Source organism: Raphanus sativus, chromosome 5 (assembly GCF_000801105.2).
Source record: "Raphanus sativus cultivar WK10039 chromosome 5, ASM80110v3, whole genome shotgun sequence".
Lineage (NCBI taxonomy): Eukaryota > Viridiplantae > Streptophyta > Magnoliopsida > Brassicales > Brassicaceae > Raphanus > Raphanus sativus.
This window is the reverse complement of record NC_079515.1, coordinates 35623619-35650888: the sequence shown is the minus strand read 5'-3', so window position 1 is coordinate 35650888 and position 27270 is coordinate 35623619. Positions and strand designations below refer to the sequence as shown.

At 37.2% G+C, this 27270-nt stretch overlaps 7 protein-coding genes and 2 pseudogenes across 7 annotated transcripts; 4 read left to right on the top strand and 5 right to left on the bottom strand.

The window, feature by feature from the left end:
• The first annotated feature begins 484 nt into the window (after positions 1–484).
• Positions 485–1574, top strand: LOC130494993 (geranylgeranyl pyrophosphate synthase 10, mitochondrial-like; annotated as a pseudogene).
• A 535-nt stretch (positions 1575–2109) lies between these two features.
• LOC130512503 (U-box domain-containing protein 4-like) lies at positions 2110–3548 on the top strand (annotated as a pseudogene).
• Positions 3549–6026: 2478 nt separating this feature from the next.
• Positions 6027–8544, top strand: LOC130512529 (pollen receptor-like kinase 4). Its single transcript, XM_057010614.1, has 3 exons — positions 6027–6874; positions 6958–7620; positions 7688–8544. Exons 1-3 carry the CDS (start codon positions 6160–6162, stop codon positions 8353–8355), a joined length of 2046 nt encoding a protein of 681 aa, XP_056866594.1. The 5' UTR covers positions 6027–6159; the 3' UTR covers positions 8356–8544.
• Positions 8545–10474: 1930 nt separating this feature from the next.
• On the top strand, positions 10475–12313 carry LOC108860216 (probable mitochondrial adenine nucleotide transporter BTL1). Its single transcript, XM_018634119.2, has 4 exons — positions 10475–10543; positions 10678–10837; positions 11095–11189; positions 11296–12313. Exons 2-4 carry the CDS (start codon positions 10715–10717, stop codon positions 12128–12130), a joined length of 1053 nt encoding a protein of 350 aa, XP_018489621.1. The 5' UTR covers positions 10475–10543; positions 10678–10714; the 3' UTR covers positions 12131–12313.
• Positions 12314–12977: 664 nt separating this feature from the next.
• LOC108859745 (uncharacterized) lies at positions 12978–14978 on the bottom strand. Its single transcript, XM_018633653.2, has 3 exons — positions 13702–14978; positions 13423–13625; positions 12978–13337 (listed from the first exon to the last, which is right to left on the bottom strand). The coding sequence occupies exons 1-3, from the start codon at positions 14549–14551 to the stop codon at positions 13092–13094; spliced, it is 1299 nt and encodes a 432-aa protein (XP_018489155.2). The 5' UTR covers positions 14552–14978; the 3' UTR covers positions 12978–13091.
• Positions 14979–15901: 923 nt separating this feature from the next.
• On the bottom strand, positions 15902–18193 carry LOC108859538 (uncharacterized). Its single transcript, XM_018633443.2, has 4 exons — positions 17649–18193; positions 16704–17153; positions 16296–16617; positions 15902–16212 (listed from the first exon to the last, which is right to left on the bottom strand). The coding sequence occupies exons 1-4, from the start codon at positions 18084–18086 to the stop codon at positions 16076–16078; spliced, it is 1347 nt and encodes a 448-aa protein (XP_018488945.1). The 5' UTR covers positions 18087–18193; the 3' UTR covers positions 15902–16075.
• A 2465-nt stretch (positions 18194–20658) lies between these two features.
• Positions 20659–21582, bottom strand: LOC130512372 (ethylene-responsive transcription factor 7-like). The gene has a single exon (XM_057010287.1). The coding sequence runs from the start codon at positions 21478–21480 to the stop codon at positions 20869–20871; it is 612 nt and encodes a 203-aa protein (XP_056866267.1). The 5' UTR covers positions 21481–21582; the 3' UTR covers positions 20659–20868.
• A 465-nt stretch (positions 21583–22047) lies between these two features.
• On the bottom strand, positions 22048–23851 carry LOC130512371 (uncharacterized). The gene is made up of 2 exons (XM_057010286.1): positions 23187–23851; positions 22048–23123 (listed from the first exon to the last, which is right to left on the bottom strand). Exons 1-2 carry the CDS (start codon positions 23787–23789, stop codon positions 22815–22817), a joined length of 912 nt encoding a protein of 303 aa, XP_056866266.1. The 5' UTR covers positions 23790–23851; the 3' UTR covers positions 22048–22814.
• Positions 23852–24223: 372 nt separating this feature from the next.
• Positions 24224–25581, bottom strand: LOC130494992 (uncharacterized protein At2g29880-like). Its single transcript, XM_056985880.1, has 3 exons — positions 25420–25581; positions 24913–25268; positions 24224–24823 (listed from the first exon to the last, which is right to left on the bottom strand). The coding sequence occupies exons 2-3, from the start codon at positions 25249–25251 to the stop codon at positions 24224–24226; spliced, it is 939 nt and encodes a 312-aa protein (XP_056841860.1). The 5' UTR covers positions 25252–25268; positions 25420–25581.
• Positions 25582–27270: the final 1689 nt, after the last annotated feature.

The window sequence follows — 27270 nt, the reverse complement described above, 5'->3', positions numbered from 1 at the left end:
TTAAAAGAAATATTATAACCGCGCAGACGCGCGCGGTGTGAAACCTAGTTAACTTATGATCAAACAATCTAAATTTAAGTTTTATTAAACTCATATATAAAATAAACTGAGATAACTTATGAAAGATTTGAACTCACTGTTAGTTAAGCTAGCTACTCATTTTGACACATTTATGTCTTGCAATCAAGCATTCTATCTTATAAAAAGTGTTTCATATATACGTTAACATAGCACATGCAAACGTAAAACATTGGTTAGAGTACTTTCCAATTTTAAATCAACGTGCCCGAGCTGTAACCTCCTGTATTCAATTACAGCTTACAACGAGATATGAGCTGTTCTACGTTACAATTTTTTTTTTATATTAGACAGGGTATGATACAAATTATTAAAATGTGACTCGATTACCCTAAGCCCTTCCACCATAAATATTAAAATATGTATCACCATTTCGATTTAAACAGTAACAAAACAAACCTAAATTATGAAACTCAAGAAGCTTTTGTTTACACTCTCATCTCATCCTTCTTTCTCTCCTATTATTATTTGGAGATTCCTATGGCTGTCTTACATTGCGGTTACGTCTACGCCTACGCCACAGCTGACCAGCCACTCTCTGACGGCTGAAAGCGACGAAACTGAGTTTATGTCGTATATGGTCCGTAAGTCCAAGACCGTCAATAAGGCACTCGACGAGGCCGTTCCACTTGGCGAACCAGTACTCAAGATCCGTGAGGCCATGAGGTATACGCTTCTCTCCGACGGCAAACGCGTAAGACCAATGCTTTGTTTGGCTGCATGCGAGCTCGTGGGTGGCCATGAGGCAACCGCAATGCCTTCTGCATGTGCAGTTGAGATGATCCACGCGTCGTCTATCATCTTAGACGACCTCCCTTGTTGGACGACGACAGCCTCCGCCGCGGGAAACCAACCAACCACAAAGTATTTGGCGAGGACATAGCCATTTTGGCCTCGGTTGCGCTCATGGGTTTGGCCGTCAAACAAACCTCTTCATCCACTGGTGCTCCTCCAGAGAGGGTTCTCCCGGCTGTTCAGGTGATGGCGCAAGCGGTGGGACAGAAGGACTCGTTGCGGGACAAGCTGAGGATCTTGCGGAGAAGGGATGAGCTTCGAGGAAAATGATGAAGCGGGGCTGGAACATCTTGAGTTTATACATATCCATAAAACGGCCGCGTTGCTTGAAGCTGCTGCGGTGGTGGGAGCCATAATGGTGGTGGCTCTGATGAAGAGATTGAGAGGCTTAGGAAATACGCGAGATGCATTGGGGCTGATGTTTCAAGTGGTGGATGATGTGCTCGATGTGACTAAGTCGTCAGAGGAGCTGGGGAAAACCGCTGGTAAGATGTGATGGCTGGGAAGCTGACGTATCCGAAAGTGATGGGAGTGGAGAAGTCGAGAGAATATGCAGAGAGGTTGAACAGAGAAGCCAGAGAGCATCTTCGTGGGTTTGATTCAGACAAGGCAGCTCCTCTGTTTTCCTGGCTGATTACATTGTCAACAGACAAACTGATGATGATGTGACAAATTACTACTGCTTTGTAGACATTATTTAGGCCTGACTTAACCTAAATGGTCCGTCCAATGGCTTTCATTTGTCAGTTTCGTGTCTATTCACCCTTCTTTTTGTGTTGCATTGACTATAATCTTCTTTTGATTTTCCATCGATTTGTACTATTGTTTGCTTTCTAAACTAGATGAAACTATAAACTAAAAGTAAAGAGAGAAAAGGTAAAGACTAATATAATTTGGATAGTTTTTTTTTGTTTGCTTCCACTCACATGTTGATTCCCATTGTAAAATTTCTTGCAAAAACGTATTCAATTTTGTTTTGCTTCCACTCGCATGTTTTGATTCCCATTCAGTCGTATTGCCGCCAAATGAAGAAAGATTCAAACTATAGAGTATAGGACAGATGGGTATGGACGTTGGGCCGCGTGTGACGTGGCTGAGCGAAGAGAATAAAAGCGAAGTTAACCTTTAAACCGATCAAACCGATATGAACCCATTCTAGTTAACATTTCAATCTAAACCGGTAACCGTCATCGTCTTCATAGAAACGGAGAGTAGCACCAGATGTTCTCTCCAGAGATGGCTTCTTCAGAAACGGAGAGTAGCACCAGATGTTCTCAAATCCAGATTGGGAAACCGAGTTTAACCGCTTCGAGCAGGCGATTTCGTCTTCTCCGTCCGATCCGTGTGAGATCCGTCATCAAGCTATCGGAATCAGCGAATCGACTCCCGGAGAGTATTCTCTCCCGAGCCATCCGATCCTCGCCGGCCTCCTTCGCGTCTCCGACGATCCCAACCGTTCCGTTCAAGCCGCCGCTGCGCATTGCTTGAAACGCATCGCATGTCTCGGCGGCGAAGAGAGCGGATTCGCGGTGGCGATGGGGAGGTGCGGCGTGATCGCTAGCTTGTTAGGTCTCTTACTCGAACCGAATGATAATAATAGTAGTATTGCGTTACGAACGGTTTGGGTGAAGTGTTTGTGGAGTTTAGTTACTTTTGGATCTTCGATTCGGATTGGATTAGCTAGGTTAGGTGGGTTTAGAGATTGTGATACGCGAGTTGAATACTTGGGAAGATGATTCAAGTAGATGGTGTTTGTTAGAGATCTTTACTGCTTTACGATGATACGAGAGAGCAGACGCGTTCTTGTTCATAACGGAGGGTTGAAGTTTCTTGTGGAAGCGGTTAGAGTTGGGAACTTGGCGTCTAGAGAGAGAGCTTGTCAAGCGATTGGCTTGCTAGGTGTAACCAGACGAGCTAGGAGGTTGCTGGTTGAAGCTGGAGTGATTCCAGCTCTCGTGGATCTGTTTAAAGATGGAGATGATAAGACAAAGCTTTTAGCTGGTAACGCCTTGGGGATTGTATCGGCTCAGACCGAGTACGTTAGGTCTGTGACTGCAGCTGGCTCTGTTCCTTTGTACGTCGAGCTTCTCTCGGGGCGAGATCAAATGGGAAAGATATTGCAGAGGATGTGTTCTGTGTATTGGCTGTGGCTGAAGGTAATGCTGTGTTGATAGCGGAACAGCTGGTGAGGATCTTGAGAGAAGGAGATGAGGAAGCCAAGTTTGCTGCTTCTGATGTGTTGTGGGCTCTTTCGGGCTACAGGCATTCTGTGTCTGTTATTAGAGACTCTGGCGCGATTCCGTTGCTGGTGGAGATTGTGAGAGATGGGTCTGTTGAGTTCAGGGGGAGGGTTTCTGGAGCTATCTCTCAGTTAAGTTACAACGAATACGACCGTGAGGCCTTCTCTGATTCTGGTATGATACCGATTCTGATTGATTGGTTGGGAGATGAATCGGAAGAGCTTAGGGATAATGCAGCCGAGGCGCTTGTTAATTTTTCTGAAGACCAACAGTATTATGGTAGAGTGTGCGAGGCTGTAAGCCATCCTGTGTTTCGGAATATGCAGAGCAAACTTTGCTAGAATCCGAGCTTCTCATGAGCTGATGGTTAGGTCAATGAGAAGGGTTACGATTGAACATCTAGCTCGGGATCATGATCTTCTTTGATGTGATAAACAAATCTAGCACTCCAACTTTGATGTATGTTTATATAATCTGACTCGAGTTCTGTTTCATTTGTGCACTTCTTTTATTTGAGACGTTGTAATCTATCTATACTATACATGTACCAAAAGATATCGACTTTGAATAGATATGGATTTTATGTCATCCATCTTAACATTTTCCACACAATTAAAAAAATAATTAAAATGTAACTAAATTTATATTAACTACACATGTTTGCCAATAATATTAAGATAAATATAACTATTTACAAGACTAATACATTTTGCAATTAGTTTTAAGCTAAAATAGTTAAAATTTACAATAGAATACTAACCAACCAAAAATATATTGTGCTGATAAAATTAGAGGTTTGGAAATTATTTTCATTTCGCTAGAAAGATTTTATACTTTAGAATTAATGAAGTTTATTTTATTGTTATCTTTACTTTTTAAATGTTGTATAAGTGGATAAATTTTCAATCAGAAATAGTAGTGAAATACTCAGAAAACAGTAAGATTTGAAAAATTAGTAAAAATAATAAAATATATTAAAATAAATTAACAAAATAAAAAGTAAAATATCATGTTTAAATATACATGAAAAAATATTTGGTTCACATATTTTGTTTACGAATGATCTTCAAACATATTTATATACAAAGTATTGATCTCAAAAATCTAATCTATTAATTTAGGGATTATCTACTATTTGAAGTTCTCATTTAAATTTTGGACTCTTTCATAGTTGTTGCTAGAATATATCATGTCTCCTATACAATGCAACCTACCAACTTAAATTAAACCAAATCTTAACCAACATAGATTAGTTAAACCTAACCAATAACACTTTTATAATATTTTTGGTTAATCTCTTAATATAAATTAGATCATATAAAACTGAACCACTCTTAAATCAACGAGTTCCATATCATTCCAGACATAAGAGAAAAAAATATTCGACTCATTTACAACGTAAGCATACAAAGACCGTGTATGCTTATGCTCATTGATCTTCCAAAAACCAAATAATTGTGGCATAGACCAACATAGGCTCATGTTCGTATCACTAACTTTACTTCCATATATTTACTCTTTACCTACATCATATCACAACATACACAGTTATGCAAGAACATGATTTTTTTTGTTCAAACAACCAAATAATGGTGGCATATGGTCAGTAGATTTTTTAAATATGTTTTTTTATATATTACATTTTACGAGACTATGTGTATAAGTTTTTTTTTTTGAAAAAGGGCATAACTATGTGTATAAGTTAAAAGGTAAAAAGTGTGACAAGGCAAATTATTATACTAAAAATGAAAAAAGATTAAATACAAACTAATAACAAGTACAACACAAATTATAAAACTATTAAATTCTATATATATTTAATAAAATATTATATATATGTCTAATATGTATAAATATATAAATGTTACACAAAATATATATAGTATTATATACACATATTATATATACCATATATTATTAATTGAAATTTGACAAATCAATTTCCGCCCTTTAGGGCGGGTCCTAATCTAGTTATCAGTTAAAACGGAAGTTGTTATTGGTTTGCTTCTTCTCAAATATATAATGACCATAAACAAAATAAAATAAATATATATGGTCTATCATTCTTAAATTTTTATGTGTTTGGACTTTTGTCAGAATATATCGATATGAGATAAAATATTGTCTAATTGGCACAGTGACAAATCATGAACAACTGGAAAATAAAAGCAAATCACATTCGTTATAAGCATTTTCCACAAAATATATGAAGGTAAAATTTTAATACTCCCCTACTAATAATATGCTATGTAGAATTTATTTGTGCACAAATAATGAATAAAAGTTACTCAATCCGTTTCATAATACATATTGTTTTATACACGAATTAAGAAAATTGTCAAATTTTATGTTTTACCCCTATTTAATAAAGTTCTTAGTTAATTTTATTAATTAATGAATTGAAACCAAGATAAAATTGAAAAAAATATTAATTATATATCATGGTCTAAAACGGGTTTACTCAGCCGAGTAACTGGCGTCGAACGCTAGCCGGTGAATTATTAGATGTTCTTCGATTTTTCATTACTGGCATCAACAAAACAAGTAGCATCAACTCCATCACCGGCGGGCCACAAGCTCATCCTCGAATCTCTCTTCCATGGCCACCAAGATTACACCTACAAGCAAGTTGTAGTTTTCATCTTTCATTAGAAACCACTTGGTGTGAAAAGTGTAAAAAATGCAATATCATATTATATAAACCCTCCACATTATTTTCATAGATGAATAGTAATAATTGGTTAGAAAAAATGACAAATCACATGAACAAGGATTGTATGACTTACAAAAATAGAAACGAATGGTAACCCTAAGATCTCTCTAGAATCTAATAATCTTTAGACAACACAAAGCAATCTAAAAACAAGTTTTACATATTGACATAGTTGGGTTTTGTCTATTCTTGGTGGGTTTTTGTCCTCTCTCTCTCTGTTCATACGTTTTCCTCTTTGACTTCCAGACATAGAGAGAGGGGGAAAAGTTCATTTGGATCAATAGAAGACGAATTTCTTCTTGAAAGGTCGATCAATACCGCGTGTTTGCTGCAATGCTAACTTGGGAGAACCGAGTTAGGCTTGCACGCAACACCGCCGTGAAGAAAACGCTAGCCTTCATTGCATTCCTCATCATTGTGTTATGTCAGGTCACAATGGTCATCTCTCAGGAACACAAGGTTGTGCCAGGTTCAGACGCAGATTGCCTCTTGAGATTCAAAGACACATTAGCAAATGCTTCCGTCATTAGCAGTTGGGATCCTTTGACCGCTCCTTGCAAGCGAAACTCCCCGAACTGGTTCGGTGTTCTCTGTTTTACCGGCTATGTTTGGGGACTACAACTCGAAGGAATGGATTTAACCGGGAAGCTAGACCTTGAACCGTTGGTTCCAATCAAGAACCTACGAACCTTAAGCTTCATGAACAACAATTTCAATGGTGCAATGCCATCCGTCAAGAAACTCGGTTCGTTGAGGTCATTGTACTTGTCTAACAACTGGTTCACAGGGGAGATACCCGCTGATGCCTTTGATGGTTTGAATCATTTAAAGAAGCTTTTGCTGGCGAACAACGCGTTTCGTGGAAAGATCCCTTCCTCTTTAGCTTCTTTGCCGATGCTTTTAGAGGTGAAGCTTAATGGTAATCAGTTTCAAGGGAACATACCTGATTTTAAACCCAAGAATCTCAAGTTAGCTAGTTTCGAGAACAATGACCTCGAAGGACCTATTCCCAAAAGCCTACGCGCCATGGACCCTGGCTCCTTTGCAGGTTAAATAAAACAAACATTTCAAGTTCTTTGCATTTTGAAACACAAGAATCTTTATTTATTTACTTTGTTGAAAACATTTCAGGGAACAAGGCCTTGTGTGACCCTCCATTAATCTCATGCTCAGCGGCTTCATGGTCTATTCCGGATCCTCCTCCTAGTTCCACGGAGAAGGACAAGATCCAAACTATGTTCACGGTTGCAATCGTTTTGATTGTCCTTGGGATACTACTACTTCTCATCTCGCTTGTGGTTTTCCTCCTTCAAAACAGAACACGGAAGATCTTGTCGGCTTGTCCATCTGCGGGACAAGACAGGATAGAGAAGTTCAATTATGGTCAATCCGCGAACATGGACAGAGCTGGGGAGTCTGTTAATAGCTACACTAGTAGGAGAGGAGGAGGAGGAGGAGGAGCAGTACCGGATCAGGGGAAACTACTGTTTCTGCAAGAGGACATTCAGAGATTCGATCTTCAAGATCTTCTGAGAGCTTCAGCTGAAGTTCTTGGGAGCGGAAGCTTTGGTGCTTCTTATAAAGCAGGGATTAACAGCGGACAGACGCTGGTCGTGAAGAGGTATAAACATATGAACAACGTCGGAAGAGAGGAGTTTCATGAGCATATAAGACGGTTAGGGAGACTTAGCCATCCGAATCTGTTGCCTATTGTGGCTTACTATTACCGTAGAGAAGAGAAGCTCTTGATCGCTGAGTTCATGCCTAACCGCAGCTTGGCTAGACATCTTCACGGTACGTAAAATGTCAAATAATTACTTTTTCTTTGTCTCTACGCTAAAAAAAAATGCTCTGTTTTCAGCGAATCATTCTGTGGATCAACCTGGATTGGATTGGCCAACAAGGCTAAAGATTATACAAGGAGTGGCTAAGGGTTTAGGTTACTTGTTCAAGGAGCTACCAACACTAACAATCCCTCACGGTCATCTCAAGTCATCTAATGTCGTACTTGACGAATCATTTGAGCCTCTTTTAACAGACTACGCGCTAAGACCGGTGATGAACTCAGAGCCGTCTCATAACCTAATGATCGCTTACAAATCGCCAGAGTACAGCTTAAAGGGACAGATAACCAAGAAGACAGATGTTTGGTGCCTCGGGGTTTTGATCTTGGAGCTTTTAACAGGCCGGTTCCCCGAGAATTATCTAAGGCAAGGGTACGATGCTAACATGAGCCTTGTGACTTGGGTGAGTAGCATGGTGAAGGAGAAGAAAACGGGTGACGTGTTTGACAAGGAAATGACTGGGAAGAAGAACTGCAAAGCAGAGATGCTGAGCCTGTTGAAAATAGGGTTGAGCTGTTGCGAAGAGGACGAAGAGAGGAGGATGGAGATGAGAGATGCTGTGGAGAAGATCGAGAGGTTAAGAGAAGGACAAGATTTGGATGGTGATTTCGCAGCTTCCACGCACAATGTCTTTGCTTCTCGGTTGATGGACGATGATGACTTTGGTTTGGCCATGAATCGATGATCAGTCTTGAGATCAATGGAAGAAAGATTCGGTTTATTATCTTAATGGAAGAAAAGAGATGGAATCGTCGTCGGCAAGAAAGAAAGTTAGGGTTTTTTTTCTCTTGGAGAAAATGTGTTAAGAGCAAATCCATGAGATATATAATATGAACGACCCAAAATTTTATTTTTTTTTGCAAGTTTCTTCACATTTCCATCTGATATCATCCCAAGATTTTGTTTTTTCTTTTTCAATTCTTTGAATATTATTATGATTTAAAAAATTAATATAATCAATGCGTAATAACATCAACTAAAGACATACTCACACGATGCAATGTAATAACATTGATGTATAGATCTGGTTTTGATGCGTATTCTTACATTAAAAGCATTTTATTGATAACGCGAAAGTCTTGGTGTTAACTTGTGAAACGGACTCGCCGAACAATAACCTCGTACCAGGCTCAGTGCCGGCTTTGAACACATCCGCAAGAAACATTTGATTGGGGCCTCTGATTTATTAAAAAATTCAGGCCTAATTTTCTTACATTGTTATTGTTTGTCGTAATGTTTAATGGGATCTTCTAAAACCTATTTTTATTGAGTAACACAGATTTGTAACCATATCTTTCTTTTTGACATAAGTTAATATGAGAATTAAAAAAATTAAGTAAACATATAATTATCTCCGAGGTTAAATTATTATATCCCAAAACAATTCTTTCACACCTCCTAAATGTTACAAGAGCAAAATATAAAAGAAAAATCAGAAGCTTTTCAAAACTGAAGTTGATAAAATCTTATTTGCGGTCTACTATGTCATAGAAAAAATTAAATGGTTTGGTTATACTATCGATTGAGAAAGATATAATCAAATACCTTGATTGTGAAAGTTTGATGGATGATTTCGTAGAAAAAAATGCAAGAAAAATTATTTTTAAGAACTCATAAAGTTTTACTGGTTTCATTAATATTGTACCTTAAGGTTTTTATGGATTAAGTTCTAACTAGATTTTGATCCGTGCTTTGGAAGCGCGGAATATTTTACGATGAAAAATTTCACTAATAACTTAACAAATATTTTGTTAATTTTTAAAGAGTGTGTATTTAAAATATTTCTGTATTTAAATCAGTGTTTTTAAATTCAATCCGATTGTGATTATACCGGTTAATCCGGAGATCTAACAATTTAATTTATTTTTAAATATTCATATTAAAAAATCACTAAAACTCGAGACTAACCGATTGAACTGATGGATGACCGATATGTAATTTAATTTGATTGAAATTGTAATATTTTCATAATTTGTAATCTTATAATCCAAATTTTAAAGTTCATTATTTTGTAATTTATGAAATTATGACGTTTCTACAAAATTTTAAAGAGAAAATGATAGATATAAAATAACTAAGATTAATTATTGTATTGTTTGGAAACATTGATAGTAGTATATAAAATATATTGTTTGGAAACATTGATAGTAGTATAAAGAAATAAGTATATTGTTTGGAAACATGGATAGTAGTATAAAGAAAAGAACATTAGTGATTTAATGTAGGTTTAACTATAAAGTATAAAGGAGTATTTAATTTAAAAACTTACAAAATAAATGTTAGGTCCAACAGAATGTTTCTGTTTTAATAAGATAGATGTATTAATTAAGGGCCTCATTTTTTAATTTCGTATTGGACCACGAAAATTTCAGAACCGGCACTGGTACCAGCTGTACGGTACGGACAATTGTACTTGAGTTGGTGGTCAATAATAGTCTTCTCCCATAAACTTCTTGCCCAACAAAAAACAAAGGGCATAAAAGGCAGATACAGATCTTTAAAAGAAATGAAACATTGAATATCGTTAGAAGCCATTTCGAAGAAGAGAGAATCTTTGAAATACATAACAAATAAGAAATGAGCTTGTAATCACACTCTCAATTCTCAAAACATGCAAGAACTAAGAAGTAAGAACACACACTAAATCACAAACCGTGTTCTAAAACCCTGGACCGGACCGGCTGATTAAACCATTAAACCGGATCGAACCATCAACCAGTAAAGTACCGGTTACCGCTTCGAAAACAGAACAAAAAAAAGGATATATTCTGGAGAAAAAATAGAGGGACAGAAACGAGCGTTTTGATTCGACAAGTGGGGAGGTGCAAGTGCAAACAACATAAACCCTTAACTTTAAGATCTTCCCATATACAGTATTTTATTCCTCTCTATCTGAAAATAAAACTCTTCATAATCTGAAAAGTTTTATTATTTTATTTAATTAATTATGTTTATCCTCCCATTTTAAGCCCTCTCTGAATCTCATGTTCTGTCTAAAATCTTTCAGACGGAGACAGATATAAGAGAGAGAGAGATCAGTGGAGATGACAATGGTTGTTCCAAAAGAAGGGTTCGTGGTAATGACAAAAGAATCTATTTCTTCATCTCCATCAGAGTCTCCTCTCCGTCTCCAGCCTCAGTTTCCTGACTTGACGATTCCTGTTAAAGTGAGTTTTCGTTTTCCTCTGTTCTAGTCTCTCTGTTTTTGTTCTTAGTTTTGTCAATATGTGTTGTGTTTCTGTCTGAAGCAAACCATTGTGTGATATGCTAAATGATATCTCTATGTTGTGTTTTTACTGTTCTTTTAAAGTGAGTTAACATTTTTCCTCTGTTTTGCTTCCTGTGAGTTCTGACAATATATGTTGTGTTCTGTCTGAAATCATTGTGTGACATGTATGATATGTCTCTATGTTTCTTGGTTCAGGATTTCTTCAAGTCCAGGGAAGCTCGTGAGTTTCTTAGTGGGGCTTTAGCTGGAGCTATGACCAAAGCTGTTCTTGCTCCCCTTGAGACAATAAGGTCTATATTACTCCATCCAACACTTGTCATCTCCTAAATGAATGAAATCAATCTCCTTCGATGTTTTTCTCTGAACTGCATTGTTCTGTGTGAAATAACATTTCAGGACGAGGATGATTGTTGGCGTTGGATCAAAGACCATTCCAGGTAGCTTTCTTGAAATAATACAGAAGCAAGGATGGGTAGGTCTTTGGGCTGGCAACGAGATCAACATGATACGTATCGTTCCGACGCAAGCCATCGAGCTGAGCACGTTCGAATGTGTAAAGCGTGCCATGACCTCAGGGCAAGAGAAGCTGAAGAAGATTGACAAGGCAAAGATTGAAGTTTGCGGTTTTAGTTTCAGTCCTCCTTCCATATCTTGGATCTCCCCCGTTGCTGTGGCTGGTGCAGCTGCTGGTATCGCCAGCACACTCGTTTGCCACCCTCTAGAAGTCATCAAGGATAGATTGACCGTGAGCCCTGAGATCTATCCGAGCCTAAGCCTCGCGGTACCGAGGATCTTGAGAGACGATGGGATCCGTGGCTTCTACGCGGGTTTAGGACCGACACTTGTCGGGATGCTTCCTTACAGCACGTGTTATTACTTCATGTACGACACAATGAAGACCACTTACTGCAAGTCCAAGAACAAGAAGGCTTTAAACCGTCCAGAGATGCTTGTTCTCGGAGCTCTGGCGGGTCTAACGGCAAGCACCATTAGCTTCCCGTTGGAAGTGGCGCGGAAGCGGTTGATGGTGGGAGCTCTGAAAGGGGAATGTCCACCGAACATGGCTGCGGCAATAGCAGAAGTGGTGAAGGAAAGAGGAGTGATGGGACTGTACAGAGGATGGGGAGCGAGCTGTTTGAAAGTTATGCCGTCTTCAGGTATCACTTGGGTCTTCTATGAAGCTTGGAAAGATATTTTACTCGCCTCCAACACCACCAGACCACTACTATAGTGACCAAATTTTGATATTTTTAGATTACCATTGTTTCTTGAAGCTCTGTTAGCACATTTTTCAAAGTTTTGATTCTCATTAGTAAGAAGCTGACTTTTTTTTTGTTAAATGCCAAACATTTCTCTATGTTCTTCATATTCTAATGAAAAGAGCAAATCAAATTTTAACCACAAATTATCTTCACATAATACACACAATCACACTTATATTCATAGTTACAAGCACATATGTACATAAATCATTTTCAGATATATATTTTATTTTTCTGTGTAACCTTATGTCTAACCTTATGTTCCTTCTTCTGAGACTTCACTCTCTGCAACAATGAAACATCAAAAAGTTGTACCATTAGAGCACACACAAATGACAAACCTTTAGTTTATTTCTCTCTGTTTTTTTTTCCTGCTTCAATGTTAGACATTTGTAAGATTTTTTTTTTTTTGTTTTTTCAGATTTGCAAACTATAATGCTCAATTATACTAGTTCTTAGGATTTGGTTAAATATGAACTATGATGGAAAATAAAGAAAAGAAAAATGGTCCTATAATGACACAATGAAAGTGATAGAAGAAGAATAAGACTTGTCCATCATCACCATCATCAAGACAACATTGGATTCTTTCATATGTGCTTACATCCTAACCGCAACAATGAAAAACGGTCCCTTAAACAGTGAATCTATCTCCCAAAAGCAACAAGTGTCGTTGGTTCAACTAGAAAAAAAACACATTAGAAAAGTTTAGAAGTCACAGGATCTATCTAAGTTATAGACTAAACTAATACTTATATGTAATGATTTCAAGCCTGAAAACTCTCCTTGGATTTTAAAACCTTAATGGAAAGTCAATGAGGCAAATGGAACACACAATCACAATCTCACTTCACTGATATGTCTACACAAAAAAAAAGGAGCAGTTGATATAAAATCATTGTGTGTTTCATCATCATTTATTATTATTTATCAACAAGGGAAAAGATGTGGAGATGGGTGTCTTTGAAGCTTCCCCCCAGAGAAGCTGAGTTTCTGCATCTTCTCATCACACCATAGAAGCTGCTCTTTACTGATTCTCCCCATTCTCAGTACCCTTGTTGCTAGTTTGATGTCAATGGCTGCAAACAAGAGCTGAACACCTTCCCATGTTTGTGGCCAAGCTTTCTTTCTTAGCCCTTTTGTTTTCTTTGAAAGCTCCTTCGCTTTCACCCTCTTCTGCAAGTGGTTTTTTTTTTTACAAGAGATTAAAATCTTATGAGACACCAAAGAAGTGTGTATAAATTGCTCCTAAAAGACATACCTTTTCAATAGATGACTGAACAAGTTGCAAAGGTGTTGTAGAACTGATATGGTTGTTGTTCCCAAACATGTGAATGATCCCATTTGGTTTCTTCTTCTTATCCATTTTCAAGAAAACGTTGAAAGTAAGGATGGAGCTCTCGATGATTCTGATGAGATCATCAGCTAGGACCATGTAGTCTGTATCGTTCTCCTTATCTGACCCTGAGATATTTTGAAAAAATGATTTTAACTTACTACTACTTCACACAATGTGAGAGGAGGTTTTAAGGAAACTCACCTTGAATCTTGGGAGCTTGAAGAAGCTTAGGCATTGCGTTTCTACCACGAGCATAAAGCTCAGCTCTTGACCCATGCTCAAACGGTTCGTTCTCTATATACCTCTGCAACAAAACCATGAACTGCTGAAACTGTTGCGCAGTGTGGTTGTAGCAAGTCAGGGCTTCGGGTTGGCATGAGATCAAGTGGCTCAGCTGAGTGTACTGACAGTGAAGCGCCTCCCAAGTGAGGCAGAGCTGAGCGACGTAAGCTGTCTCGAGATCTTTACAAGGGTCAGACTCCGTCTGCTGCAAATGCTCTATACCTTCTTCCTCCTCCTCCTCATCAGGAACGTCCATTTTCTTCAGAGAAAGACATCGAAAAGGCAGCGATGAGAGCTTCTTGGATGCAGATCTTGGCGACGGAGTTGAAGGACTCGGAGCAACAATCTCTTTGAGCTGGTGAGAGGTTAAGCGATCGAAGAAGAGCATACGCTCGCAATACTTTTCGTAGACAGCATCGAAACCACCCCACCATTGAAGTCCTTCAGCGACCACGTCTCTCCAGACACTTGAACATTTGTCTTCTCCTTCGTCTTCACCTAGATAAGACTCTTCTTCCTCCTCTTCTTGCTCTCCTTCTTCGTCTTCTTCAGGTATCAAGACCATGAAACTGTTTCTCCTTAGCTCCTTAATCCTTCTCTTAACCTCATTGGTGATGAAATCATCGTCTTCTTCCTCGTCTTCTACCTCATCTGCTTTTCCTGAAGCTGTCACAACAGATGCATTGTTCTCACTCCTTGCTTGTTCTTGCTCTTTTTCTAGGTTTGTCTTCCTCGACTTCCGAAATTTCCTCACTTTCAAGAAATCCATGGAACTCTTTAACACTTGGAGGAGTGAGAGTGTCTTTGATTTAAATCTTTAGATCTACTTTGCATGAACACAAAAAGAAGAGATGGTAATAGTGTTTCTCTTAAGCAAACAAACTGGCTTTAAACCCCTTTCTTAGGACTCAGAGAATCAACAAACCCACAAAATGCATGAATCTAATAACCCTAGAGAAGCAGAGACAGCAGACAGAAGATGAACCACTTGAACTACCCCAAAAGGTCCACAAGATCAGCAAATGCAGTAGCATGAAACCTTCAGATCTCTCTAGCTGATAACACTCAAGTATTATCTGCTAAACGAAATGAACAGTGCACTGAAACTACACTGAGAAAGTGTGGGAGAGAAATGTAGACAGCCCCACCTTGCAAGAGAGAGAGAGTGAGAGAGCGAGCACGGTATAAATGTGAGAGACTTCTAAACAGATCTCCGTTAAGATTTTTACAATTAACATTTTGATTTCAAATTTTAAAGAAACAAAATATTTCCTTCTTTTTAAATTCTTTATTCCTCAAAATTTTCTATTTCAGGTCAAAAAGAAACTTGAAAACCCCTCACCTTCTTGTATTTTGACTCTTCTTTCTCATTGGTCCAAATTGTCTTTTACTTTCCTAAAAAGTCTTTTTCTTTTGTTGGTAAAATAAGGAAGTAATAATTTCAAAAATTTAAAAATTAAAATACTGTATTTTGGTTTGGTCTGAGAAAGGGGAAGGAGCAGAAACTTAATAAGTGAGGGGAGCATTGGGTTAAAGAGTACAGAGAATATTGTCAGAAAAGCCGCGCAACCTGTTCTCCTTCCATTTGCATATACTTGCCAAAATTACAAATTTAACCCTCCTCCACATATATATCTACGAGCTTTTCTTGTTAGGTTCTGTTATGAAAGTATGGGCCTTTCGAAATATTGGGCTTTTCTTTATTTGTCTTCTCCTATCAACTCTTGTCGACGTTGTTGTTGTGTATTTTATTAGTTGCAGTTGCACTTTGCAAATATGATTACGTTTCTTTTGATGTACTATAAAACTGAATAAGTTGGGCTTTCGAATCTAAGTCCAGTCTACGGTTCGGTCGACTGGGACTGGATTCAACCGACATCAGGGATCATGTGGGCATGGTGGATCAATGGGGGGATCATTTGCCCTTTTTGTTTTTGTCTGTGTTTTTGTTTTCCTCTGCCACGTTGTCTCTTGTCTTCACTCAGACTCTCACGCTAAACTCTGCTTACAAAATTGACTAAAACATGATCTCATATTAACTGATTCACACAGTTAAGTTTAATACTTATAAAATCACAAAAACATAGATACAAATGCATGGACTTTGTAAAAACCAATCTAATTTATGTATGATCTCTAGTTAAAAATGTGAAAACTTGTTACAAAATAAGATGATTTACAATAACAAAAGTGAAAATCAGTAAATATTATATTTTTTACAGAGAGCCTCTTATGTGTGTACGTAGCAATATCACCCAACAAAGGAGCCAAAACTCTGATCAAAAAGAATGATTCAAGAGATGCCAATGGTCTTACCCAAAAGCCAGAGAACAAGCGACATTTCAATACCGAATATTGTATGAAGAGTACTTCTATCAAGTGTAAACCCAAACACCGTGATTCCTGCCTTATTGTTCTCAAAGTAGTTCACTGCAAAATACAACAATGAGTATTAGATATTAACTAGAGATGTGACAAAGAAATGAGATTTCGTGCGTATATGTGTATGTTACCTAGAGCTTGTCGTTTTTGGAATGATATAGTGCTATAAGCATAAGCAGGGATGAGATCATTGTTATCAAAATCATCATCGTCATCTCCATAATCCTCACTGTCGTCTGTATCTCCAGAATCAACATCTTTCGAAGACAACCCTTGTCCGCTTTCTCTATCAACTAACCTTGGACTCCCTCCTTCCACTGTCTCAAAGGATTCTATTGTCGCGCAGACATGCCATTTGGCTGCAAGGCAAGTCACCGCCTGAGCCTTGTGTGTGATCTTCGAGGCACTTCTTAGTAGGATGAGCAGCGCAGTGACCAGCGTCATTGAACATAGCTGAGATTTTATCACAAAAGTAAGAGAGAGTAAGCAAAAGGTTAAAAGAAGACATCAAGATCCGAAAGTAAAAACAAAAAACTTACTGCGAGTTCCCCAGTTTTGTAGATATTCAATTCAGCATGAGCCTTAGTGGTAATAAGCAGAGAGTAAAACTGACTCCCAGTGACAAGAATCAATGACAACAAAATGAAGGTCCGGAACCGGTGGCTGATGATTCTCAGGTGACGTCTGATGCGGAGATGTTCAGACAAGATGGTACCAACATCCGAATCCATCTGAAAGACCTGAGCAAAGTCTTGGAGCCTGAGGATCTGGAGATGGCAGATGAGACGGAAGAGGACACAAACAAGAAAGATCACGGTGGTACGGTACAGCCACGAGAAAATATCCATGAGACAAGCGACTGTATCGCTCAAGATAACGTTGCCGAGGAATGGAATCTGAGATGCTCCTGAAGCGTACCACCATATCTTGTATGCGCTCATCGCTAAGAAACAAGGCGAGACGAAGTAGGAGAGTATCTTTAGTGATCTCTGCATAACAAAGAGTTGAGAGATCTCAGAACACATGTCTATGTGCTAATTCATATAAACAAAAGCAAAACACACTATAATGCTTGTGAAGCAAGTAAACAAAGAGGGTTTTCAAGATTCATACTAGTTAATTGTTTAGACCACCATTATTTTAAAATTTATCAGATTCTAAAGATTTATACCGAAAACCAACTTTTCAGACCCATATAGGAATAAACCAAATTCACATTGGACACAATAGAGGAGGCAGTGACAAGGCCGGTTCAGAGTATAGGCAGATGAAACATTCGTCTTAGTTTCCAAAATATTAAAAAGATATTATAAAGGGAATAGGTTTTACAGCTTCCAGATTGTGTAAAGAAATCTATTTGTAAAAATCATTTTAAAATGTTTATGGCCCCTAGATCTAAGGACCTGACTTGAAACCAATCAAGAAATGCAAAATTCAAAAACTTGAATCAGAAATGAGCAAAAGAATGAAAAATAAAAACTCACGTTGAGCTGATTGGTGTAGCCTTGGCGAACAGTCTCACTCTCGTGCCAAAGCTTATCGAAGAAGAGGAACCGTCGGAGACCAAACTTGCTTACGAATCTCGAGAGACAGAGGAAAGAAAGGGAAGCAAAGCTGCTTAGAGAAAGCTGAACCACAGAATCATACGGCCTCGAGTGATGGCTGTCGCAGTCAGCGCAAGCGATCACGAAGTGAGACGTGGCAGGGACCACGATCGTGAAAACGACAAACATGGACCAAGACAGAACCGCCGTCCAAGGGCTGGACTGATCAACGCACATCCATCTAAGATATTTCCGGAAACTCTGGAGCTCGTCTTGCGCGTGAGAGACGCAACGCGTGAACTTGTTTTCGCGGTTTATCAACGGCTCTCGCCTTCCTCCTCCTCCTCCTGCTGCGGTTCCGATGTCGATGTCCGCCATGGAGGATAGGGGATAGAGGTTCTCTGTTTTTTTTATTGTTTTGGATATTGATGATGACGCGGTTGGGAAGAACAAGGCAGAGAATAGGGATATGTAGCTAAAAATTGTTAAGGTTATTTATGAGTTGATGTTAACGCGGCCTTTGACAACCAACCATATACAGATACAACTAAACAGTTGTAATAAACCAATTACTATCATTGTTACCTTTGAAGATGATGTATCTGTATTTTTGTATAACCTTGTGTTGTTTTGGAGCTGCGTGTTTCTTTTTTTTTTTGGTAATCAATTACACGGGTATTATGTTGTAAAATGGTTAACGATATTTACTTCTTTCCAATAAAACCAAAAAAATGTAGATGCGTTTTTTTTAATGATCCCGATCATCCCGGTCGTAAAAACCCAACTCATTCCGGAGACTATGGACAAGAGCCGGTTGCTTAATTCTCGCCCGAGCAGATCGAACCCAAAGAACCGAATTTCCATATAACCATTGAGTTAACACTGCGTTGATAAATGAAGATACGTGTTTTTTTTATGATATCGCAACCATTTATTATTTTATTTTAAATTATAAAAACTATTTACACGTTTCTGTTAACAAATTATGAAAATTACTATATTAACAAGTTTGTAGTTAATAGTTCTCTTTTTATAAGGATTCACGTTAAATAATTATATTTACGCTATATTAAACTATTATGAATATTCATGTCTGGTAATTTTTAAAATTATATATTTTTAACGATCTGTATAATTAATAGTAAATTACATTTTCTGCGACTCCAAATTCATACATTTTACTGTAGAAGCATCATATTTTTAATCAAACTACCGAACTAATAAAATCTACTATGTGTTTTCATAAAATAAAAAGAAATGTAAGATCTGTGTTCATGGTAAAATCTTAATTTGAAAATCACGGGATATTGGTGATACTTTTCCCTCGAAAGTAGGAAGCAAGTCTTCGATCGATCGAAAAAAAAAAAAAAAAAAAGTCTTCGATCGAGCTTTTTAATTATTATATAAAAGTGAAAACATTAGTGTAGGAAATGAAAAAAAAAGATGGTAGGAGATGATTTTTAACCGGTTTTAGTAGATTATTACTGACAACGAATTACGTCTTATTTATAGACAATTAACTTGTTATTTGTTATTATTTCTAACAAAACAGATGTAACCATCTTAAAACAAGTGTCCACATTTCTTAGTTTTCAATTAATTCAATGTCTAATGGATTATAATTTTTTTTTAAATACGTGGCTATGAAAAAGTATTAGAAAAAATATGAAGGGTTGCAGAGCATACAAGATGATAGTGAACAAACAGGCTGTAAGACATTGACATGTGATCGTAAAATTTATGCCGTAGATTATGCAACTCACCGTACCTACGGCACCACGTGTGTTATCAATCAGTGACTAATTACCATTAGATTAATTCGATATTGTTAACAAATAAACAAAATATTAATTTGATTTTCCTCTTCCAGTGCGTAGGCCTCTGATCTTCATTTTTATGTGGTAGTTTGCTTTTTTTTTGTCTCAACTTATATTAGCCAAGAATTTGTTCATACAAGGGTTTATCCATCTCCACAACAAAGTTTAACCAAAATGGTACAATAGAATACAACCTCGGGACATAATTCGAAAATGAAATAGTCTCTATAGCTACTCTATCCGCTGCCTTGTTTGCTCCCCTTTATTAATAAACCACCACATACTCTGGTACTGTCAGCAGGATTTGATGAGTGTGCTGAATGATCGGCCTCAAAACAGGCCAAATTTCCTCTTCTCCATTGATCATTTTCACCAATACCTGCGAATCAGATTCAACAATTACCTTTCGGTATTGAAAAGCTGCCATTGAGCTGACAGCCCACCTGATTGCTTCAGCTTTGCTTCTACAGCTGATCCCAGAATTGGTAATGCTCTCGCTCCTAACCAGATAACCTTTCCCTCCGCATTTCTACTAATCCAGCCAATTCCTCCTCTTCCTCACTCAAGATAACGTTACCGAGGAATGGAATGCGTACCACCATATCTTGTATGCGCTCATCACTAAGAAGCAAGGCGTGGCCAAGTAGGAGAGTATCTTAAGCGATCTCTGCATACCAAAGAGTTGAGAAATTACAGAACACAACTATACACACGTGTATGTGCTAATTCATATAACAAAAGCAAAACACACTGTAATACTTGTGCAGCAAGTATAGGAAGACGGTTTTCAAGATTCATACTAGTTAATTGTTTACACCACCATTTTAAGATTTATCAGATTCTGAAGATTTATACAGAAAACAACAGATTCAAACTTTTTAGAACAATAACAGGATAATGCCCGTATAAAACATCATCTTCGCCCTCCAAAATATAAAAGTAAAACCTATTACACATCAAAATATAAAATTTATTAGTAAAATTCATTTTTAAAATATTTATGGTCTGGTAAATCTCAAGACCGGTTTTGAAACCAATTAAGAATGTGAAATTCGAAAACTTGAATCATAAACGCAGCTTCAAACTCCAAACTATAAACACATCAGAGGGATACTCTATAAAATCTAAAAATCTTAGATTTGAATCATTTAGAATATAATCAGCTATAGAAACGTTACATGTAACAAAGCGGTTTGATCCTTATAAGAAACAGACAACTGAATCTGAAACACAGATCTGGCTCTTACAGTAACAGATCTTAACACAATCTCTATCTATCTATCTATCTATCTCACTCGTTTATATATCGTCATCATCTTCATTGTCATTATGAAACCACCGTGTCAAAGACGAAGATCGGTGCAGTGGAGATCGTATGCGCCTGCGAATAAGTCAACTCCATCCAACGGCGGAAAATTAAGATCAAACTCAAACGGCTGTTTCCTCCGCGAAGACGACGACGCTATGTCGTCTCCGTCGTCATCAACCACCGACGACGACGAATCGCAGCCGCTGCGGCAATCCTCCGTAGCCACCGGGGGAATCCGCGGATACCTCTTCGCCACGGATCTCGATCCGCCACACGATTTAACGGTGCTGCTCATGATGCTACTCGCGGGCCGACTGATTATCACCTCCTCCTCCTCCTCCTCTACGCCGTGTAACCGGTGGTCCATAAACGGATCGATCCGGTTCTGATTCCGATGATTGAGAGGAGAAGAGTCGATATGGAAGTTGGTCTTGGCCTTGGGACCACGGAGGTTACGAGCGGCAGCGTCGTAGGCGCGTGCGGCTTCCTCGGCGGAGTCGAAAGTGCCGAGCCAGACTCTGGATTTTTTCAAGGGATCGCGGATCTCGGCGGCGAAACGGCCCCAAGGTCTCTTCCTAACGCCTCTGTACCTCACGGATCCGGGAAGGGCGGGTGGGACGACGGAGGAGCCTCTCCCTTTCCTCATCGTGGAAGAAAGGTGGAACAACCAGAAGTAATGTGGTTGAGAAGAGATCTGTATGTGTCTGAAGTTGATGGATAGACGAGGAAGGAAGATGGAGGAACTCTTCAGCATAAAGCCATTTAATTATTTTTATTTTATTTATTTTATTTTATTTATTTCAGAATTACTCAAATAATTTGATTTTTATAATTATTTTCTGGTTGGACCAGCTTTTTTTTTAATTTATGGCGTATTATTTTCCAAACTCCGATTCTATTTTCCTTTAACTTTTAGGGGGGCTTATTGGAGTTGGAGTTTAAGAAGATTTTGAGGATTTTAAAATTTAGTGGAATTAGAGAGTTTTGTTAAATTCAAGGGTTTTGATAGAGATTTAAAAGGGGGTTTTGGTAGAATTTGGTAGGATTTGGTAAGATTTTTTTTAAATATTTTAATAATAATTTTAATGGCTAAACTACAAATAAAACGTCTGTTTGTTAGATTTATATTACATACATATATAATAGAGACTTACCAATAATACTACTATATGATATAAAGAAACAAATGCATGTAATGAGACATTAGTAAATATGATGAAAAATTTGAAACGTTCTTTTAATAAAATGAAGAATTCAAACAAAAGTTCATTTCTTATTTTTCTAAAAATCCAAAATAAAATTTTACAAACTATTTCGCTTCGAACTTAGCTTCATTGTGAGTGTCTTCCTAATAAATCCTGCCAATAATGCAATAAATCATCTCACACATATCAACCAAGTAACCATTGTAATTTATCAATGTCATTGTCAACCATAAATATTTATATAAAGAAAGATTTATACCTTACTTTATGCGCATATCACCGTTGAGATCCACTAATAATAGCAGCATTCCACATATTTGAAGCAATTGTTTCTCTCCATTCATTAGCAAGTTCTCTTTGTTGTTCTTGTGTGCCAGGAAATTGAGAACCACTAGTATTTGGTTGGGTAGCACTTTGTTCATCAGAAATCTCTTCCGGAGGAAATTCATCTGAACGGCAATTCTGGCGGAGATAGTTATGCAATGCAGCACATGCAAGTACTAATTCTGCTTGTGTCTTATATGGAAAAGAAGGTGCAGATTTAAATATCAGAAATCTTGATTTGAAAATACCAAAGATCCTTTCGATGACGTTTCTTAAACAAGCATGGCGGTGGTTGAACATTTCTTCTTTATTTCTGGGATCACTATCTCCTCCCGTAAATTCCTTGAGATGATATCGTGTACTTCGAAATGGAGTTAGGAAATTTTTCCGGTTGGCATATCCACAGTCAGCCAGATAAAATTTTCCTGAAATATTATAAAGTACAGTATAATTAGAAAGATACAAGACTGTAAATAAAATAATGTATCTTAAGCATACATAACATCTTTTCGTATGGAATAAGGTATGTACCTTCGGGGACTTCAAATTTATTGTTACTTCTCGTTAAAGCATCACTTAAAACTTTTGCATCATGAGCTGAACCTTCCCAACCAGTAAGGACATATATGAATTGCAAATCGAAATTGCATGCAGCTAAAACATTCTGAGATAAGATTCCTTTTCTGTTTCGATAACTAGCAGCTTCATTTCCTACTACCATAGCAGGAATATGTGTTCCATCAATAGCTCCAATACAATCCTAAAAATATAAATACAATTACTAACCGATAAAAATAAACAAAAAGTTACAAGTTTTACATACCTTAAAGTATGGATAAAATCTTGTGCTTTCTCTTATATTTGAAGGCACACCATTCCCTGGTTTAGACATCAAACTTGGACCAATGCTGTTTATCGCCCTTAAGATTTTATTAAAGCTCTGACTTATTGCGAAACTTGATCTCTTGAACACATCTCGAGGAAGAATATATCTCGTGCTCTGGCCAACAATGAGCAAAAATGTGGCAAGCATTTCTTCAACGGAAATCCATCTTGTATCTCTTAAAGATGTTTTTTCTCGGATAAGAATGCACAAATCCAAAAAAACATCTGGATACATACGATATAAACCTCGAAAATGTTCTGGATCTTCAGTTAAAACATTTTGTATATATTCATTTCCAAGTCTTGTGGTTGGCTTCTTAATGGGACGTTGAATTTGTGAAACTAGACAATGTGCTAGAAAGCAAACTCTCACATTGATAGTTGACATCAACTGAAGTATATCCACGTCTGATTGAGATCTCTTTTTCCTTTTTCTACATTTTCTTAACTGTAGTTCTTCATTCTCGTTAACTGCTTGATCCATGACAGAAGAATCTGAAAATTGAAACAGAATAGCATTTCTTTTAGATAATATCACCATGACTGATTGTTTTAAAACTTGTATAAGAACTCTGAGATGTGAAGTGCTGAAAATAAAATTTGAACGAGCTAATATATACACACCTACTTTGTATAAAAACTACAGAAGTCTCAAGTTTTGATTTCTATCAGTGGCTCACTATGGTTGCATAGTAAATCGGGCTGTGTTTGATTAGTAATTGTGTTATGTAGAAAAAGAACGTTACCAATTGTGGTGTGGAACGTCTCTGGACGTAGAAAGTGATCAAAGAAATTATAACCTACAAGAAAATAAAAAGTCCATAAGAAACTGTATTTTATTATTCGAAAGCAACTACAAGAGGAAGTACCAAACAAGAAATAAACTAAAAACCCTCATGGAAAAGCATAAAAACTATTAAGAAAACTAAACTGATAAAACTACCGAAAGCACTTTTAATTCTTCCACCACAAATTTCATGGCTTAGGAACAGAACGTTTAATCCATCTAAAACGTTCCTCCCTAGTCATACTCATGAATCCAGATTTCATACCAAGCTTGTGAACTAAATTCATTGCATCAAAACGTTCATTTTCTTCTAAATCAGGAATTTCTTTAATTTCATCCCATACGTTATTAACGTTTTCCTCAGCTTCTTTCTCTTCGGCTTCCTTTTGCCATCTTTGTTGAATCATACGGACAATCTGATTGGTAGTTCCAGTGACAGCACTTATTTCATCTGAAATCTTCTCCACGTTATATACGTCAGTTCTAGCTCTCTTTCTTATCGGGATTTTTTCGACCGCAATCGAACGTCTCAAAGATGGAGCCCGTTCTACACCATCATCGTCATCACCACCAGCAGCATCATCATTCTCATCATCATCCATCCTTTGAGGAATATATGCCTCTTGATATTCCCATTGATTATCTTCTGCCATAGAAGTACGAGCATCTGTGGTATCACCTAACCCCACTGTATTATTTCCCTTTGCAATATTTTTTCCATAGATCTTCTCCAGGTCTTCAAAATCTTCAAACGTGTCTGTGCGTAAATATTTATCTTTCTTGTGCCCCTGTTACGAATAAAAAATGTTATTATCATACAAAACAAAAATATTTACATAAGCAAATCATGCAACATAACTTTTAACAAATTATCTACCTGCAAGTAATCATTCCATACTTCATCTGGAGCAGTAAATCTCTTCGTGTCCTTGTCCCAACCAAATCCTGAACTAAAACGAAGAAGATCTACAAAACTCTTGTGTCTTTTCTTCAGAATCTTTGTTTTGTTTTTGTATTGGGAAAAAGTTTTTGTAGATCCACAGATTCTGTTCAACTCTGGTAGTATTCTTTGTTCCACGGTAAGTTTATTGAATTTACCGCTGGCATCAGTCCAATTCTTATTAACTCCATCAACCAACAAGCGCAACAATGTTTTGGTTTCTTCGGGCGGCCAAGAAATATATTGATTTTTAATTTTTCCTTCTTGATCTCCCATTTTAGTGCAGGAGATAGCTACCCAAATTGTTAAAAGAAACATAAAACATTATAGAAAACCTAGAAGAACAACGCAACTGTATAATTCAACAAGTAAAACTTTTCACAAAACCACTCATGTTAATGTAGAAAAAGAAACATAAACAATAATAAAGATAAAAACTCTAACCTTTCTTTTTCCAAAGAAGCTGCTGCACGTCTCCACTTCTATTGTTCAGGTATGATTCTTGGCTTTGATACACATCTATATATATGTGAAAATATTTGTGAAAATATTTGTAACTAACTAATGAAAAGATAAACTCAAACAATCCTTATCAAAGAAAAAATATCATATCTATATATTTCAATGATTATCAATATCAAAGCTAACATATAATCAAGAAAATAAAATGGACAAGTGGAAATATATTTTTCTAGAAAGATATTTTTCTAAATAAGTGAACAGATCTTTAAGAAAATGTCGACGGTAACATTAGTTGTTGTTGTGGCTTTGACTTTGGGAACTTTTGGTTTGTTTCAGTAACCAAATAGAGAGGATCTTCGAGGTCTGTTGAATTCTCAGAGTCTCAGCACATTTCATTCAGGGACACAATAGTTTACTAATGAAATCATTTTTAGACTTATACACATATTTCCCAGAGCTGATGAAAGCATCCACAAGGATGATTCATGCTCGACGCCAACGCCAACCACAATCAAAAACACAATGTTGTGTATGGGAGTACAATGTGGCCTAACTATTCTCAGATGGTATAACACCACTTAGTCCATTGCTAGACAGGTCTAAACCATACATATAATCGATTATTCCTCTACTACACTCAGATTCTTCTGATTGGCTGCAAACTGGATTTCTGAAAGGAGGGTTGAGAAGGTGACAGCCTGACAGGTCAGATCGTTGTGATCTGGAAGAGTTATTGTCCCACTCGAGAACTGGCTCTAGAACATCAACGGAGTCAATGCTGCTTGTTGTCCTGCTGCTCCAGCTGCAGGCATCCGCAGAGTCAGATGTTGTTTCTCTAGCATTATCAGAAGGATGATGATGTATAGGATGAACCGGCTTGGACAGGAAAAACCGCTTGCGGCTAGGTTCAGAGTCACCAATATCACCTGGTAGATGATTAGGAACTTGATCTGCAGTGATTAATGAGAAGGTCAAGCAAGAAAGGTCGGGACTATGAAGAAGAACGTTAGCGTTAGAGGAAGTGGAAGATCCATAGAAGCTAACACCATCGGTGGTTAAGCCACGGAGAATTGACTCTCTTCCCATCTCATTTATTTTTTCTGTCGTAAAAATGAAACAATTGTTTTAAAAAGAAATTCCATCTCTGTAGATGGTATTTGATTCTACTGATTTTGAAGAGTAAATGATAGTTTTTAATATCCAAAATACCTTTTGATGAATCTCATTTATGAAATCCATTTTTTTCCAATAAGGGGTGATTTACTAGGATTTCTATAAATGATATATCCAATAAGGGGTGATTTAATAGGATTTTTATAAATACTTTGTCCAATAAGGGAGGATTTGACAAAATCCTAAAATTTTATAAAATCCCAAGTTCAATAAGCCCCCCTTAGACTTTTATTCGTTTATCGAATTATAACAATTTAAATTTTTTTTTTTTCAAAAAAAAAAACAATTTAAATTTTTTAATTTAAAGACAAAACTTGAAAGACTTTAAAAGAGTTCACAAGAGATATGTCTGCGAAATGCGAAGACATTAAAGCAAAAGAGAGTAAGCACTTGCTCTCTGTCCTGACTCTGACCATAATCCGCGCGTATACAAAACTTCTGTCTTTGTTATTAATCTCCTTCAGACCAAATAAGTAATGACTAAAACACCCTTCACTATTTTAATTTATTTTTTGAATTAATAATATTCCCGGAATTATTAAGTGAGGTATTCTCCTTCCTTCGAGACGACCCCCTACACGAAAACGAGACGTGCTTATCGTTATCAACTCATCATCATCTCCTCTCCGTGTGAAAATTAAATGCTTTCGAGGAAATGCA

Coding starts and splice junctions, on each gene's coding strand:
- LOC130512371 (XM_057010286.1), bottom strand. CDS start 23,789: ATGGTGATATTATCTAAAAGAAATGCTATTCTGTTTCAATTTTCAGAT. Junction 23,124..23,186: donor GATTTTATCCATACTTTAAG/GTATGTAAAACT, acceptor TTATATTTTTAG/GATTGTATTGGAGCTATTGA.
- LOC108859745 (XM_018633653.2), bottom strand. CDS start 14,551: ATGGATTTCTTGAAAGTGAGGAAATTTCGGAAGTCGAGGAAGACAAAC. Junction 13,626..13,701: donor TCAAGCTCCCAAGATTCAAG/GTGAGTTTCCTT, acceptor AAAATATCTCAG/GGTCAGATAAGGAGAACGAT. Junction 13,338..13,422: donor TTCAGTCATCTATTGAAAAG/GTATGTCTTTTA, acceptor AACCACTTGCAG/AAGAGGGTGAAAGCGAAGGA.
- LOC130512372 (XM_057010287.1), bottom strand. CDS start 21,480: ATGAGGAAAGGGAGAGGCTCCTCCGTCGTCCCACCCGCCCTTCCCGGA.
- LOC130512529 (XM_057010614.1), top strand. CDS start 6,160: ATGCTAACTTGGGAGAACCGAGTTAGGCTTGCACGCAACACCGCCGTG. Junction 6,875..6,957: donor GGACCCTGGCTCCTTTGCAG/GTTAAATAAAAC, acceptor AAAACATTTCAG/GGAACAAGGCCTTGTGTGAC. Junction 7,621..7,687: donor CTTGGCTAGACATCTTCACG/GTACGTAAAATG, acceptor CTCTGTTTTCAG/CGAATCATTCTGTGGATCAA.
- LOC108859538 (XM_018633443.2), bottom strand. CDS start 18,086: ATGGCGGACATCGACATCGGAACCGCAGCAGGAGGAGGAGGAGGAAGG. Junction 17,154..17,648: donor GCTACACCAATCAGCTCAAC/GTGAGTTTTTAT, acceptor TTTGTTATGCAG/AGATCACTAAAGATACTCTC. Junction 16,618..16,703: donor ACAAAACTGGGGAACTCGCA/GTAAGTTTTTTG, acceptor ATAAAATCTCAG/CTATGTTCAATGACGCTGGT.
- LOC108860216 (XM_018634119.2), top strand. CDS start 10,715: ATGACAATGGTTGTTCCAAAAGAAGGGTTCGTGGTAATGACAAAAGAA. Junction 10,838..11,094: donor ACTTGACGATTCCTGTTAAA/GTGAGTTTTCGT, acceptor TTCTTGGTTCAG/GATTTCTTCAAGTCCAGGGA. Junction 11,190..11,295: donor GCTCCCCTTGAGACAATAAG/GTCTATATTACT, acceptor ATAACATTTCAG/GACGAGGATGATTGTTGGCG.
- LOC130494992 (XM_056985880.1), bottom strand. CDS start 25,251: ATGGGAGATCAAGAAGGAAAAATTAAAAATCAATATATTTCTTGGCCG. Junction 24,824..24,912: donor TATGGAATGATTACTTGCAG/GTAGATAATTTG, acceptor TATTCGTAACAG/GGGCACAAGAAAGATAAATA.